This window comes from Folsomia candida, unplaced genomic scaffold, assembly GCF_002217175.1.
Source record: "Folsomia candida strain VU population unplaced genomic scaffold, ASM221717v1 Fcan01_Sc002, whole genome shotgun sequence".
Classification (NCBI taxonomy): domain Eukaryota; kingdom Metazoa; phylum Arthropoda; class Collembola; order Entomobryomorpha; family Isotomidae; genus Folsomia; species Folsomia candida.
The window spans coordinates 6495204-6512592 of record NW_019091194.1 but is presented as its reverse complement, the minus strand read 5'-3'; the positions used below and the strand labels follow the sequence as shown (position 1 = coordinate 6512592).

The following is a 17389-nucleotide window of genomic DNA, read 5'->3' as shown; positions in this document are numbered from 1 at the left end:
AATTCTATTTTTCACTCGAGTGGTCGCTAGCTTCGCCGGACGACCAGCTGGCTTCTTGAATTGCACATTTTCGGAATCCTTGAACTTTTTTATGTAGGAATACACATTTGAACTTGGAATTCCTTCCTGCTTAAAAAAGTTCCAGGTCACCTTGGAGTCTCGGTTGGCTGTCGTGTTGTAGAACTCCATCACTCGTTTTGCTAACAGCTCCCTTTCAAACAAGCTTCTTCTACCCTTATCCATTTTTGAAATTTAAGAGTGATATACCAAATTGACCCTAATGAAGTGGGCTTTCAGAAATTTAAATTATTATAGTTCGCGGGTTTATTGATTTGTCAATATACTCGCTAGAGCGCGCATTCCCATTCATTCCCGGACGTTCTTTAGAAAGGAAAATTGTGAGCGTCTCGTAGAAATGGATTTCCGTACCCAGTATTCGTATGTGTACCATTAAATAAGCGATGAGGAGTATTATTATGTAAGACTGAAGTGCCGAACCCTACACAAACTTGTCATTAAATGTGATCCATTGTCATACGCTTGTCAATAACGTCACAAATTGATGAATGGTAAATTTTGCACGAAAATTGCTTCACTTTACTGAAAACTAGCATAGTGCACGTTTTGGCACAGGTGTCAACCCTTAAATAACTCGTTTGACACCTTGGTAGGTTCCCTTGTTAGTCATTTATTTAACTGTTTCATATACGTACCCAACTTTAATCACACGTGTTAAATCAATAAAAATGTTGGCCTAAATCTCCAAAGCCTACAATCGACTTATCGTCTCGCGAGATTTGTGGAATTTCCAGCATAGCACAATGCAATGAAATACGATATGCATAAATCTGAACCAATTCGAAGTCTAGTTTGGGAATTACCCATTTTCGATAAATCACTTTAATAAGTTTAATAATACTATCACCCATATGCATTGATATATATATCAGTATGCACATACATATATCGTCAAGAGATGGATTAATATTAATCAATCACTCCTTATCCTGACAAATTAATGCAAAATTTTTAAAAGCTAATTGAGGTGAAATATTTAAAGGTGCGACTGCAAATCCAATTTTATAGCAGTCTAATTTCAAACCCCACTCTCTTGAAGCTGCTTCACCATGGGTCTCCAAAATATTATATTGCCGTCGTTTTTACTCTGTGTAACACTCTTCATTTTCGTCAACTGCCATAATCCTGCTTACCAAACAGGTCGACAAGAACAATGTCCAATTTTAAAGCAAGAAATCGATTATACTCATAAGGGTCGAGTGTACCAACTGGGAAACTTATCAATTTACGAAACCCCGGATATGACACCCCGACGACTGCTAATTGCAGTTTATGACATTTTTGGAGATACAGCAAACACTCGATTGTTTGCCGACTTGATGGCTGAAACTTACGGTTTTCGAATTGTAGTGCCAGACTTTTATCGAGGCGAACCATGGGACCACACCCTCTGGCCTCCAATGTAAGTGAATAATATATTATTATTACATGTAGATATACATATTTCTTTAAATGCGCATAGTGTATTTTACTCTTGATATGTTATATGTTCAGCCCTGAAGATTATGCAGCTTGGCAAGAAAGGGTGGCAAATTGGGACACAATTGTCCAGTATGATGTTCAAAACATTCTAGGATTTTATAATTCAACCTTTGGTATTGACCAAGTTGGGATATTTGGATTTTGTTGGGGAGGTAAAATTTCGACACTTGCGGCAAGTCAATTGCCAATAAAAGCGGCAGGTTTGGTTCATCCGTCGTCGGTAACTAACGAAATGGCTCAAGACGTTCAAGCTCCCATGTACTTGTTCCCATGTTTGGACGATCCTGACATGGTAATAAATGAACGAGATTTATTGTCGTTAAGAAAGTGAAGCATCGTGAGAAAGATTTTTAAGTGCAGTGTTCCTTATGAATTTACAGACTCCGTTCTATGATGTACTGAAGATGAAATTTGGAGATAATTCTGGGCATCGGCGGTACACGGACATGTGTCACGGATTTGCCACCTCAATGGGAAATTTTAGTAACCCCTTAGTTTTCCAACGTGTTGAACAAACAATTGATATATTGGGAAATTTCTTTGTAAGAAACCTTCAAAACCAATGAGGCATGCACCGGAATCTACTATTTAGGTTATTCCAAACAGCTTTAACAAATTATATATGAACAATTAAAATTATAATTTTTACGAAATAAATAAATCCATGTAATATTTAATTAAAAATAAAATGGAAATTTTTTGTATTTTCAATAAAGTGACCTGGCTAACTTGTTAAATTTATTTTATTTTTTCAAGCTTTCGAAATTGCATTCATGTTTTCTTCAAGAATAGTGTGAAAAAAATTAAAATACTCAGTTTCAGCTTTCATTGTATATATAAAGTAGAAAGTGGTAAAGACAGATTTGTTTGACGTGTACCAAATATGTTATAAATTATATATTTGCATATGTACATTTACATATACTCACATATTTGCATTTGTAATTTTTATATTTATATATGTAAGTGCCTATCTACGCATGCAATTGCAATTACTTAGCAAAATTTCTACTTTCTTCATGATTCATGAGTCATGAATCGGTCTCATCCAAGCATTATGATATAACTGCATCATATATACATAGCTGGTATCTAACCAAACCTTACCACATTTCTTATAGTGTTGTACTTTCAGCTGGTGAAATAGAAATATTAAACTATAATACAATTGTGCAATATTAATTAATATCGGAACGATATATACTCAAATTCAAATAATCTCAATACATACTCACTCAGGATCAGTACATAGTACAACCTGGCCTGTGACATAGACATCTATCTGCAGTCGGTACACTAAGCGAAATATGACCAAATTATCGCTCAAAATTCCCCGAGCACAATTCTGGTGATATTTTTGCGTATTCCGAGCTCTGCCGTGCTTGGAACATGCTCATAAAAAAATTGGCGAGCCACACCCACTTTGTTTCACTTAGTGCGGTACCTTGACATCTTATTTTAATGCATGTCAGTCAATTAAATTGTATAAATGTGCGTAGTCCTACTATTTTATTAGAAGATTCACAAAGTTTCACAACTTCCTTCGACGTCATACTGTCAACTGTAAGAAATTACAAGATTGTGTGCTTGGCTTGTAATATGTAATGTAAGGGAGATTTATACCAGGTAAATTTCTCTACCATATTAATGGTATAGCTGCATACTATGTACAGATGTATCGATTTGCTAAAATCAACATGTAAATGGATCCTATATTATCTAGCACTATAATGGCGTTCTCGAATGCATGTAAAATATATCTCCGGCACGACCAAAAAGCCAAAGATGTTGGTACACATTCGTACAGAAATGTTGCTATTTACGCACCGTCATGGATAAAAGAAGGTCTTGAGAAACTTTCCCTGGCTTTGGGAAATACAAAATTTGCCGTATTTGAGCCAAGAAGGGGGGACAAGCCCTTAGATGAATTCACTGTTGGGCCCAAAATGAGCTTAGCAACAGTGCAAAAAATTTCTAGGAATGAAGAACAAAACGTTTCCGGTACTATCAACAAGACTCTTTACGCTGAAGGAGGACTTGAAGATATGCTAATTCTGCTAGCTATGAAAGGTACATACGACCTAGAATTAGCTAAACTACGTACACATAATATGCAAAGGCTGTGAGTTTGTTCTCACCTAAATGCTAATCATGTCTAATCCACATTATTACAAATGTGTAATCGTAGACCTTGTTCGTCAATCAATAATTGTTGGCCGAGATGTTGCGACACATTACGGAGGCTATGGGTCAAGCAGAGTAAAAATGAAAGCCCCTCGACCAATTTACATTTGTGATCTCGCAGGTCTTCAATTCCAAAGGAAATACAACACCGGAAGGCTGGTCCTACTTTTCCAAAAACAAAGTCCAGATACAGTTGGACTACTCGACGACTTCATATTTGAGCATGTCGTCGGAGAGAAGAGAAAATCGTACGATGAAGCAAAAGCTGATCATGCGGATAGATATATTTCAACCCAAAGTGTGAAAAATTTTCATTTATTGTATAATTTCATCATATTAATTTAAGTTCCCTTAATTCTATATATTTATGCACCAGGTTTCGGGAATGTTTCATCTCTCTTTGACGTGTATGCCTATCAAAAGTTCGTAGCTAGCGATGTTGTACTCGCTGGTTTGGCTGTAGCTGAAATGGCGTCAAGAAATGGGGAACGAGTTGCCTTTAAATTTTTGAAATATGGCACTGGATTCTTTGCTGGAAGTTTTTCAAGAGAAACAAATAAAAATATTCTGAAAGGAGTTGTGATGGGACTAGAAATCTTATTCTCAACGTATGGAAGCAAGGTTTTGGGACAGATAAAACATCTAGAATTTCCATTTTATCAAATTGATGAGGAATGTAAAGCGAAACTTGAGACAATCAAAGAAAAGTACGACGTCAGCTTTAGCTTTAGTCATGACGATGCCTTAAAGCCAATGCCGGACAAAGGATTAATCGTAGCAACCACGAACTGTGGGGACTCGATGGCCGTTTTGGGTAAGGGTTTTTTAACCAAGGAATTTTTTCGTATGCGATGATAAATAAACTGCATGGTTTTGCTTTGTATTTCAGGAAATGAAATGAGTTTCTCTAGTGTGGATGCTGCAATTGCAGAAAATTTGAAAAGCAAAGGAGCAATTTTCTGTCCCATTTTGAATCCGGAAATCGAAGAAAAGTTCCTGGACGTTTAAAGATAGATTTCTAAGTTATTTTACACTTTTTATATTGCATAGTGCTTCTTTATTACTTTTGTTGCTTCATAAATAGTATAATGGTATTTAACAATAACGAAGTATTTAATTGCATATTTCTTAAAAGCACAATGTAATGTAAATGAGAATTGAAAATTCATTTGTAAGTACTTATAGTTTCGGTATGACTTTAGGCTTGTACACACGTCAAGTAGATATCCAGTTCCAGTTTCAATTGACATTAATTAATAAATACTGAATTCATAGAATAAACTATGTATGCTAAATAATAATAAAATAAAAGTAAACTCATACAGATCATTAGGTCAAAGACAAATTAAGTAAACGACATGCCTGCATGGAAATCTAACCGCTATACAAGTACATAAAACCCGTTTCAAATAAGTATTTCAAATAACATTTCCAAGTAGCCCTGGATCGAGATAAGAATCAGGTAGGGACTTTACAGAGTTTTTGAAATCGTTTAAGCACATTTCCATTCAAATTCAAACTCTTGCTCAATAAACCATTATGTTTACATGTCTATTTATACGTATTAATATCGCAGTATTCCACTGTACGATGCACACATTTTGCAGTTAAAATTACAATAAGGCAATAGTTAGCAGCCTTTGTTACATCCGTTTCGTTACATATTTAAATGTTAAGCTGGGGTACTTAAAATGCTCACGACTTGCAGTAATAGTGAGTAATAAGTACAGTGGCTATATTCTAGCTGTCTTTGTTTCAATTTGTCATACAGAAGTCCTAACATATATGTATCAAGCTGAGGTAATTATAATAGCATATCTCACTTTTCATTTCACTAAGGTCGCATTACGGTTAATTAGTTGGATAGTTTAAACATTTGTATGGTTGGGTAACAAGGAGAAGAACTTCTTCATAATTTATAATACAGTCCTTCCTTCCTACTAAATAATGTAACTATAAAAGTTTAGGAACAATTTCAACAGTTTGGTAAATCAGTATTTAGTGTGGACTACTATATAGATAGATAGTACAAGTACATTAATAGACCGATTACACTATAGGCTATTATTATGCTTACAACTGAAGTTATAATAATAATGTTCCTGACTTGTTGTAAATAGTGGTGAGTAATTAAATAGTACATATGGTGGTAGATCTACAAGTTATGCTATATTCTAGCTGTCTTTGTTCCAGTTTATCATGCAAAAATCATGTAAAACTTAATTTCAATCAACAGTAATAACTATAATTTAAATTCTTTCAACATAATTGCCAGGGAAGGTTCCAAAGACACCTGTTCTTTCGTTGGAGCCCACGTACCACCCATCGTCGCATTTCTCCAGAACTTCGATAATATCACCTTCACGTATCTCTAATTCGTCCGGATGAACTGGCTTATAGTTATAAATCGATCGGTATCTATAATTAATAAAAATAACACACATATACACATTTGCATAGGAAGGGATGCATGGCATAATAGAAAAATTGATCAACAAACCTGAAAGGTTGATCATTATTTAATCTGGTGTCAATAGTAATAAGCTCCAATCTCTGGTTCATTCTTCTTCGGTTTCTCGCATTTCGATCATTCTTATTCGGAGTCGGACTAAATACTTCGCCATAATCAGAGTCGTCCTGCAGCACAAATTCGTTCGGTTTGTAGTGATGTTTCTTTAAGGAAAAATCGTCCACCATATCAGTTCCATAGCTTAAGCTATGAGCCACTGGTTGTCCTATAGGTTTTTTAACCGCTGGTGATCTGCTTCTAGTAGAAGAGCTAATTTCTTTTACTACGTCAACGTATGAAACTGGAAATATTCCAGTTTTTTGAGGAGTTTTCTGTTTCCTTCCTTCGAACCAATTTTTGTCCACTCTCCTGCTTAAAATTACTGCCTCTCCCTTGACTAAATCCAACTCGAAAGAGTGCGATGGGCGAAAATTGAATAGTACTGCAAATAGGGTAAGAATTTTTGCTTACAAAATAATTACAATTTCACTGGTTTTCATCTTTTGTGAATTGCACCATCAGACGACAAATATTACTACGTAATAGTTCTTACCACGGGCCAATCCTTCAGAATCATGAGGCTTGCTGGAATTAAGGGGCGAGTATTTGGCATGAGTTGCAGGGGAAAGTGGGTCATCAGGTAGAATCTGCATGACAAATGCAGACCGTATAGTTATGCTGGCTATAAAACTATTGAATATTAAAATGCGAATATAAGGTTGTAAAAAGTGACGTACTTCCACATAAGTACAAGGAAATATTCCCAATGCACTAGTACCCGCACCATTCGGATAGAAATAGCTATTTTTTGTTTGTTGTCGCAATTCTCCTTCGTACCAATTACCATCAATTTTTCGTCGGATAAGAACCAGATCTCCTTTGACTAGTTGCAATTCACGAGGACTTTGAGCGATAAAATCGAATTTCGCTCTAGCAATTGCTAGTGGTGTTCCGCTACCGCTGTTCTTTACGGAGGATGGGGTCATTGGCTCAGGGGTCATTCTCTGCCATAATCCTCCACTTCCGGGACGTGGTGGAGTATTATCAACTAGGCCATCAATTACATTTCCATCTTCATATCGATTTAGAGGGATTGGTGACTTTTGGGAAGGCCTAAAATATCGTAACAACAAAGACAAGAATATCAACATCGGCACTCGTACGGGACATATAATTCATAAGGAAAATAACTTAGGTTTTTACACAAAATTGTCAGAATGCCTTCTCCTCTCCATGTCTTCAATTTCTTTCATATATTTTTGCTTCCGTTGTTCCTCATAGAACGCTCTCATTGCTTGTTGCTGTCTTTTCCTAAGTTCTTCCTCCCCGACATACTCTTTTTCCTCAATCCGGACAGGTAATCGATAGTGAATGTTTACGGTCGATTCTGAGTATCGAATATTTTGGGATGGCGAAGCTACAAACATTCGTTTTAATTTCAATTATGGCCGGCTTGACATTACGACAGTTTGTATATATCTGCACTGCTTGCTTACCCGTTCTAAATCCATCTTGATCATCAAACATTGGATCACGTGGTCCAGGACCAGGCACAAATTTACGTAAACCTTGGAGTGGCACCTCGCCGCCTTTCTGAATTTCTGCATACATGTGTTTTTGTTCTGCAGGACTGAGCGGAGGTAGGTCTGGAGTTCTTACCCCACTTACTGAATCAGTTTCTGTTCGTTTCCGCATAATATAGTTCGAGTCGCTCTCATAACCAGAAGATTTTGGTGATGATAATGCCCTACAAGAAAGAAAACGAGAACAAATACAGTTACTAGTATCCAACAATGAATGCATTGCATTTCTAGGCTCGAACATAGTTAGCAGTATAAGTTATTTTTATTACCAGTGTCTCTTTAAATCCGGTTGCATTTGGCGATGATACCTCTGTTTTCTGGCTGCCGATGTGCACGTTCCTCCTGTAGGGTTAAGATCTTCAATCCTACCAGGATTGTAAAATCTTATGGCACCGGGTGGAGCTTGTCTGCCACTCCCACTGCCAGGAGATAGAACCTTGTTCCCAAACTTGTTGAAATCATATTCTTCTTCGTCAGGATGCTCAAAATTATCTTCCGGTTCTGACATGGTTCCATTTGAGTGGGTCCGTTTAGCCCAAAAACTCTTTGCGGGTGGATCTAGGTTAGGACAATAATGTTCTCTTGTTCTCTTAATCGTCATTAAATCCTGATGAGAGTACCACTATAAATGCAATTTTTGGTATAAGATAAATTTTGAATGCGTACCTCGTTTTATCCTCCCTGCCGGATAGGTACATTTTGCAATGGTTGTAGGCTTTTTTTCAACATGGAGCGACTCGTACATTTTTTTGTACCAGTCCCGTTGCTCTTTCTCGCCATTTAAGGTAGATTTTGATGTCGTGGGTATGTCGATAATCTCAGCAGAACTGGCAGATTTAAAGGGCCGATTTTTAACTGGTGGAGGAGGTGGTGGAAATGAGTTGAAGCCGGAAGATGTGGTAGACATGTTACTATTTTGGGCAGGCTGGCTTAAGTTGAAATTTATGCTGGATGAGATTCGAGGTTCTATAGTAGCTGCAGAAGGTGAGGGTGGTTGAGTTTGTAGATAGGCCGCTCCTTTTGGCAGATGGCCTTCTGGAAGTACAAAAAAAATCAATTGATAACGTGCTATCATAATTCACTGGTGATTGAGATTAACATTTCCCCTGGCCTGATGGTAAAAAAATGCATACAGATATAGCTGTACACCAAGATAATGCTTATCAGGAGCAAATTGATAATTCCAAAGAAAATGCCCATATGTACATTACTTTGTAAATAAAGGAGCAAGCAAAATGTGACAAAAAAGTCTTGACAAACCTCTAGCTTTTTGGAGAAGCACCATTGTGGGATTCTGGTATCGAGGGAGATTACTAGTAGCACTGTTACTACCTCCAGTTGTGGTCGTCGTGCTGGATTGAGAATTGCTTATGTTTTTACTACTAAAACTATTGGACACTGACAGGGACGGTGGGGACAAAACCACTCCTCCAGGAGATTGTGAATTAAAAATTCCATTTTGATTCTAAAAAGAATTAATATATATTTATTTGAACATATTTAGCTGAACACATTAAATTGACATTATGTTCAGATTTGTCTTACAACAAGCACCGGAGACGAAGGCATCGCATTGGCATTAAAGGTCACAGGACGAAACTTTTTCCCTAATTTTGGGCTTGGTGGAACTCCAGGTGGACTCCATACTGGCAAAATTTCTTCATTATCGACACCACCAATGCTAGTACCACCATTCAGGTGTTCATTCTTCATCTGTTGCAAATCCTCCTGTTTTATTAGCAAGGAGGATGAAAAAGGCTGAGGTATTGAAGATGTTGGGGTTGTTGAATTTAAAGAACTGTTCGTCGATACTTGGCGCAACAAGCCCTGGGGTTGGGGTCCCGACTCCATGTTGTTTACTTCTTCTGTAAAAAGTATACAATAATTTACTACAGGTTTAGAAATCGTATTGCTGTTGTTTGTTTTCAATATCACAAATTGTGAAATGAATCCAAACTAAACTTAATACAACAAGCAAACAATAAGCCTGTCAAATTCAACAAATGTCTCGTTATATTTGTGTATGCATGCATACACAATAATTTAAAGAAAACAGCAACAAACAATAAAACACTTGATGCATTTTACAATACAGTAAACGGATTGCAGTACCACATTTTGTACCATCGCTCATGAATCATTAATATTTGAATGCTTAAATTTTAGATAAGAATAACTTATACGCTGAGTAGACTAATAACGTAGAATGCTGTAAACTCCGTCGCGCTAGTTTGGTTATTATTTCTCTCAGGTATTATTTTACAAACTGTTACATAGACGAACAGATCAAGACGTATTATGAGTCATTTTGAAGCAGCAGGCACATACAATAAATTATTCTAAAAGTTACACCGGATATTTGCAAACACATGCCGATGAAATGTGCGATATGTGATTGATGAAGCATGAGACCAACAAAGTTTAGGTTATATAAAACTTTTGTATTTGATTTGTAATCAAATATGACACATCCAACAAATTTTTATTATTTGCTTGGTAAAATGAATGTAAATATTTTGGAGGGTCAACAAATTATTGGTATCTTATTCTTGATACTCAAGGACTCAATACCGGCAGGATTAAGAAAAATCTCACCTTAGCTCTTTGAGTTTGTTTAAAAAAAACTATATAAACTTTTCACTTCAGGCAAAATCATAGGAATATACAAATTGTCGGCTAAACAATGCATAGAGTTCTACAAGAAAAGTGCACACTCGTAATTATTTTCCTGATATTATAGTATTATATCGAGAGAAGATGCCAGATCTTGGCGAAATTCCATATAAAATCAAACCAAAACTGAATCAGCGAAATGAGATATCTTTGGTAGATGTGTACTTTGTGCTCGTTGTTGGTTGCAGAAGTTTTCGAAGAATACGTTTAATACCTTCCTTTCTTGCTGCAGAATGTGTAACTTCCTTCCTTTTCTCTCCCCCAACTATTATATAACCAGAGCCTCACCATGCACAACTTCCTTCCTGATTCTCCCAAGTAATCATTTCGGAAATGCAGAGTCAAGTAGTCAGTAAGAAGCTAAAAATAAAATAAGCCCACCGAGAACCAAAACCAACTAAGCTATTACATACTAAAATGCAATATACCTTGCATGCATCAAGAGCAAGACTCTGAGCCAGCAAGGGAACTCAACACCAAACTGAAGAACCAAGTTGACACATCTTCACTTTTTTTTTTACTTCACTGACTCAAGGATTGGCTTTATTGATTTGGACTCCACAAATGTGTAAGCGTAATGAATATGATGTGATGTGGCGCACATTGATTGTCTCGTAATTAGCAGTAAAATTCGCTAGTTTCCAACACTGATTAATAACCTTACTTGACCTGCGAATTTTTTGGAAGGAGAACTTGTGATAATACATAGGCATATATAACGTATATATTATGCAACATAATAAAATGACCAGCAGTAAGATACTATTCGCTTCCCTTATATTTATTGATTTGAGAATTCCATTCGTTCCGTTCCCGGATAAGATAACAATACAATTGCCTCAGTTATCATTATTATTATGATGTAGTGTGTGCATGTTTTCTCTCATTTGACATGTTTATTTCCTTTGACAAATTTGTCCACCTAATCAACAACAAGAATCAGGGTAGAATAAGATATGTATTTATATTTGTGCCCACGTACAGACCTATTCCATGAATTTCATGCATTTCTGCTTTTCGACATCCGATTTGGTTAAAGGCAAAAAGTTGGAAAAACCTTAAAACCTCGCAATTCCTCGTTACATGATATGATGATTTTCTAACTTTTGTTTTTCTGTTCTACTGTAATGTCAATTTGGTACTTGGCTTTGCTGCAACGTATAGGATAGGAAGAAGAAGGGATGGTTATAAGTAAAATAAAAACCGGGTTAATTATAAGGGATTTACATGTGAGGTACACAACCAAATTCTTGCTGACAAGATAAAAACACTTCAAAAACGTAATGGTGCAAAAACATGGAGGGTAAAAATACGGATGAGCAGGTTTAAAAGAGATTTAAAAGTCAAAATGCAGAGTCATTTACCAGGCAAACAACCAACATGACGACTTCAATTTGTATTTATGAATAGAAGAAATAGAAAAAGTGAACATGCTCGCAATTCGTTAACTTCATTAATCATTGGTGTTGAATTTATACTTGTACCTACATTTACATGAGTATAATTGATACTCGATATTGAAATTTATTCTAGCTAATTTGATACCTCGCGCACACAGCCTGGATAATTTCATTTCAATTTCTATCAAACTTTAATCAGTCGCACATGTATCAATGAAACCGCACTCTTGATAAAATCAGTCAAACAAAATGCTTACTTGTACACTCTGTCTGTTTCGGTTAAAATATTTAAATATCCGCAATCACACCGCTGCTGAAATGGTCACAAATTCACACACCAAATAAAGCAAACTAAATACTCGGACTACTTTTGGAACTGCTGCGTACTGCTTCGCATTGCTAATGCAGAATATAAAATTTCGCAATTTCTCAAGCAGTTTCTCATACCTCATCTCATAAATGACACCCTCAACAACTGGATAAAGATTCGCCTGCATCTTTTTGCAATGTTTATATAACATCCACCAAAGCTCCAAAAGAGCTGCATGTACATAAAAGACCATAAATATACACGTATGCGTTCGCCATTCTGGCAATCTCTGGAGCAGTTTTATAACACAAGTGCATAGGTATAGGTAGACACTGTTGAGAATGATGAATGCAGATAGCAGAAAACCAGGCACAGAAACAGAAGTCAGTCATACCGCACAATATTCGCGATCTGGATCTTGTTTGCCTTGAGCAAGGAAATTGCATGCATCATTACTTCGACAAACCTAACAGGAACAGCAGAAGCAGTTGTATATGCATAAGCACTAATAGCCAACCTGCAATTTCAATCTACTGACAAGGATAAGAACACTAGCTAGGACACAGGAGAGAAATCGCGAATGACCCATTTTCATGTAGTCAACACGCTCATTTCATGCACTTACATGATGATGATGACATATTGTATAATGTTAATGCCAAGTCTCAGGATCAGATTACTCTTTGGTTAGCGAGAACATTAACAATGTTCCCTTATGTTTCAAGTCATGTGTCTGTTACTACAAACAGCAAACCAACTAGACTAACGATAATTATTTTTAAATATGTTTATGTCAGTGGCATAATGTCACACCACATCTTCTTATTAATTAGTAACTAAAAGTACCAAAATAAAGCGTAAAAGTAAAGAGAGGAATTAGTATAAAAAGCTAGCAATGCCCTCGTTCTCATCCTCAGTCAGAGAGTCTCAGGTACATAGCTATAAATATGCTTAGCATCAGGGGAACTTGTGAACCATCATATTTTGTTCACGAAAAATGTGTGATTTTTTATGTCTTCCACCAAATTGCTCGTCTGCATTTTTTGTAAATATCATAAACGTTATTAGAATAACCTTGTAAATGGGCCTCCATGTCAGAGAGAAATTTTGCTGTGGTTGTAGCTGCCAGTTGCAACTCGTCAATAATATCAGAGAGCAGGTTAGCTGGGGATGATGATGTCAATGATTTAGAGGAGGGTGGTTCCCCACTTGGAATGAACATTACTGATGAAGGAATGTCTGTTTTAGTAATGAGTAGTTGAGCAAATAAATAAATAGTAGTAAAGTATGAAGAAAAAAGGAAGGAAAGAAAAAAGGGTGTCAGAAAGTTATATGTATGCATATCCCCAGATTCATACTTCATCCGTGTTGGTTTGGTTGGGGTAAAATCTAAACTATTTTGCACATGCAATAAACACTCAAAACTAAAAATCCCCCAAACACGATTCTAAATTAGTACTTACTCTCTTTCTTTACCAACTAAAATAAACAAAACGTCGACAAAATTAACATTTCCTTTCTAACACCAAACCTTCAACTAATTTATTATGAGCTTGTAAATTAAACAGAAATTGAAAAGTCTCGTGACGTATTTTTTGTATCTTACCTTGACCAATTTGGCTTTGCACTCTCTCGTTGTCCTCCTCGTTTGTCCGTGGAATGGTAGCAACAATAATACTGTTGTTTTCTGAAGAATCTTTAATCAACTTTGGTGTAATCGTAACATTTTTCTCGTGTCTTTCATTTTCTTTTGTATTGTCAGCGTCTATTTGTACATCAGTGTTGGCTTGAGTATTACTATGCATTTTTCCATTATCTCTTCCGTCCTCCCACTGTACCGCTGTCGGACCTCTTTCATAGGAACTAGAACCTAAAAATGCAAATGGTGATATTATGCTAACTATTATACCAACCATTTCGAATGTCGGAAACAAACCTTGGGGATTCTGCTGTTGCTTGTCAAATTCCCCTTTAGCCAACGCTTTCTGGATCTTTTTAGCATTTTTTGACTTTTTCGACAGCACACAAAGACGAACTCGATCCCCTTGAAGTTGACTTAAAATTTTGTGATGTTGTTCATGAGATGATGGACTCTGACTAGCAGGTGCAGATGAAGAATCTGAGCTCCCACGAGCTTGCACTGAGGAAGAAGCAGTTGTTGATGGGTGTAACTGTAAATTCTCAATCAATTCCCCATTGACACTGAGAATAAGATCCCCATCTCTTAATCCTGCCATGGACGCTTTACTTTCTGGATTAACCTGCAAATTTATAAATTGATATAAGTTTTGCATAACCTCAAAAAATAATAAAACCAAAGCAGTCATAGAACCTCATATGACGTCGGGGTCGATTTTTTCCCCAAAATTTTTCTGAATTTCAACATGATGTTTTTTAAGTGACAAACTATTTAAATAGAACAAACACCACCCACCAACTACTATGTAAACTACCAAGTATTATACGCTTGGATTAATGTAACCAGCAAACCAACTCAAAACAAGCTCTGAATGAAATGCATGCAGATGCAATCGTGTCTAATATAAATTGTACAAATGAAATTCGATATTATTCCGTTCATGTTAGGTCAACAGATACCTTTGATAGTTCAGTTTCGCATGGTGCATGGTGTCGATATTGGTGGGTTCCGTTTTAGTTTGGATAGGATATCATATCGCCTAATCATCAGAAATGGGTTTAGCTAAATAACTGGGAAACTAATAGCGTTTTCCTGCATCCTCCATAAATGGAGTGGACATTCAATTGTCTCTGTCTGTAGCTCGTTGCTTGTATATACAACATGCCGGGGCGGCGGTGAGGAAGAGATCATTTGCATGTTAATTACACATTCCATCATTACATTATCATTATCACACCAAACTAAACAAATTCTCTTTCGACTTCAAGGTAAGTCCGACCATCAAGCCAACTCGGTGTTGCTGCGGCGATGAAAGCAAGTGAACTCACAGGAAACTAGTCTACTTATATAAAGTACATGCATACATAGGTGTAGATGACAAAACAAACTAGAACAGGTTTAAATACGCACAAGATAATATCAACTTGTAGTATGTAGCTTGTTATTTTGGTGCGAGGGTGGTAGTGATCGGACCTTTTCCGATTAGAAACGGAAACGTGTTTCGGTCTCGTTTCCAGTTTCACTTCTCAAATTTTGGAAACGCCACGGAATGGTTAAAATTACAATTTTGGAATTTGTTGTAAAAATATGTTTGTGAAGGAAAATATTTTGTATGCATATTTTGTGTTATTATCGTCTTACAAATATTAGGTACGAATCGGTACGATAATGCGTGGGTTCGATTTGCGGTGCAAACGCGTTTGCCGGGAAAGCGGGGAAAATTTTTGATGTCTTTCCGAAATTTTGAAAGTTTTCCGGAATTTTCGATAATTTGTAGGGAATTTTGGAACATTTTTCGGAAATTTTGAAAGCTTGGGAATGTTCGAGCATTTTTAGGGTCCGTTTTTTCCGGGCCGTGGGAATTTGCCTAGATATTCTTTTCCCCCGTTTTCCGAGGAGAAATCGAACCCACGCGATAATGTATTTAATATATTTTCTGTACATATGTAAGTTGCCTAGAGGAAGTTTGCGGGTTTATAATTGGGATAGTAATTTTTCATTTGTCATCAACATACACAATACACATGTCAAGGCTAGCTTATCCAAACTTGTAGGAAACTTTTTTCAATAATTTGTATCAGACGATAAACACTTATCAACCCTAATTTTACCAGCGCGAAAAAACATTTTTCGCACTACGTCAAATTTTGCATAAATGTATGATTAACTTGTTCTTCACTTTGCATTTCAATACATGTTACGTTACCGCTTCGTTTCGGATCGTCCGTGACCAAAATGATTTCACCGTTTCGTTTCCGCTTCCTTTAAAATCCGAAACGAAACGGTCCGAACACTAGAGGGTGGTGTATTTAGTATCAACTTATTTACAATGCATAAGTATGTACCATGTATCAAGAAAGGGCGTGAATGAAGTGGGCTAATCCTAATCTGTACATGGTTTGATAATTATATTCTCATTTTGAGTCAAACAAGACATTGATAAAGTGCTTGGCTCCTCAGACAAGGAAGATGTACACAAAATCTATCCTGACAATCCGTATGGTTTAACCAAGCAGAATGAGAACAGCATGATGCATTTTGATGAGATGAGATATGAGACGATCGAAATGGTTCATTCAATTAAGGTCAAAGGCTCAAATTTACCCGTGCAATCTTTACGGCACCGACAATTGACATTGTCCCATCCACATTCTCTCCTCCTGAAGGACTGCAGACCGTGGCCGTGGTTGCTGCGCCGAGGCGAAACCTTTGCACAGCAATAATAACAATAACAAAGGTTATCAAAATTGGAGGAATCGTTTACCGTATACATATATTCATGCAAGTTCAATCTATTACCCCCACGGCGGTCCTCCCACCAACTCCACCTCCCTCTCCCTAGTGCTGACCTCCCGGATGTCTCTCCTATTTTCATCATCTTCATCTTGGTCCATCCTTCTATTTCAAACCCAATGATGAGTTTGACTTGTTTAAATGCTTCATACGGTGTGCAGGGGAAAAACCTAAATACATAAGTTTAGGCGCCGTCCATAAATTACGTAACGCAAGAGGGGGGGAGGGGGGGTCTAAGGCTCCAATGATATCGTGCCTATGTTACACATGTTAAAGGGGGGGAGGGGGGGTCTAGAAAATTGCGACTTTTGCGTTACGTAATTTATGGACGGCCCCTTAATTAAAATAATTGAGCAAAAATTGTACACTTATATGAGATGAGACCACAGTGTGTAATATTGAGATGATTGCATAGTTTCAAAAATTTGTCAAACAAAACGTGTTAATATTTACCAGTAAACACAATGACCTTGACTTTGCCATAACCGTTCCGTTTGTTGTCCAGCCTTTTATTATCATCAGCTTTTTAAACTTAACGACATCTCAACTTATAGGCTAAATGAATGCCTGTCTTAATTTTGTCCAAACTTATGACTTAATTGTAATCTCACAAATCAGACCAATAGGAAATCACAGCTAATTTTAAAGTAGTCATTCGTACTGAAAAGTTACAAATAAAGTGAAATCAGGAAACCACTTTCACCTTCCGGTCGATTCTGCAATAAGTATTTGTTTTGG

General features: G+C 36.7%; 3 protein-coding genes across 7 annotated transcripts; 2 read left to right on the top strand and 1 right to left on the bottom strand.

Moving 5' to 3' along the window:
* The first annotated feature begins 1066 nt into the window (after nt 1-1066).
* Nucleotides 1067-2279, top strand: LOC110844326 (uncharacterized AIM2 family protein C30D10.14). Its single transcript, XM_022090503.2, has 3 exons — nt 1067-1480; nt 1573-1852; nt 1941-2279. The coding sequence occupies exons 1-3, from the start codon at nt 1128-1130 to the stop codon at nt 2124-2126; spliced, it is 819 nt and encodes a 272-aa protein (XP_021946195.1). The 5' UTR covers nt 1067-1127; the 3' UTR covers nt 2127-2279.
* A 385-nt stretch (nt 2280-2664) lies between these two features.
* LOC110842792 lies at nt 2665-5066 on the top strand. Of its 3 annotated transcripts, XM_035847192.1 has the most exons (6): nt 2666-3000; nt 3077-3186; nt 3284-3630; nt 3749-4042; nt 4121-4558; nt 4634-5066. In XM_035847192.1, exons 3-6 carry the CDS (start codon nt 3291-3293, stop codon nt 4750-4752), a joined length of 1191 nt encoding a protein of 396 aa, XP_035703085.1. In that variant the 5' UTR covers nt 2666-3000; nt 3077-3186; nt 3284-3290; the 3' UTR covers nt 4753-5066. The 3 variants fall into 3 exon arrangements, with proteins under 3 accessions (XP_035703084.1, XP_021944292.1, XP_035703085.1); XM_035847191.1 differs by having other exon boundaries at nt 2665-3000; nt 3077-3630; XM_022088600.2 differs by having other exon boundaries at nt 2665-3630; nt 3866-4042.
* On the bottom strand, nt 4768-17334 carry LOC110842791 (sorbin and SH3 domain-containing protein 1). Of its 3 annotated transcripts, XM_035847189.1 has the most exons (16): nt 17105-17334; nt 16658-16821; nt 16463-16565; nt 14156-14480; nt 13826-14089; nt 13294-13458; nt 9382-9701; nt 9097-9301; nt 8503-8871; nt 8106-8394; nt 7750-8000; nt 7457-7670; nt 6991-7366; nt 6807-6900; nt 6245-6695; nt 4768-6162 (listed from the first exon to the last, which is right to left on the bottom strand). In XM_035847189.1, exons 2-16 carry the CDS (start codon nt 16750-16752, stop codon nt 5994-5996), a joined length of 3690 nt encoding a protein of 1229 aa, XP_035703082.1. In that variant the 5' UTR covers nt 16753-16821; nt 17105-17334; the 3' UTR covers nt 4768-5993. The 3 variants fall into 3 exon arrangements, with proteins under 3 accessions (XP_035703082.1, XP_021944289.1, XP_035703083.1); XM_022088597.2 differs by lacking the exon at nt 13294-13458; XM_035847190.1 differs by lacking the exons at nt 16463-16565; nt 16658-16821; nt 17105-17334 and adding an exon at nt 14552-14666.
* Between the last annotated feature and the right edge of the window lie 55 nt (nt 17335-17389).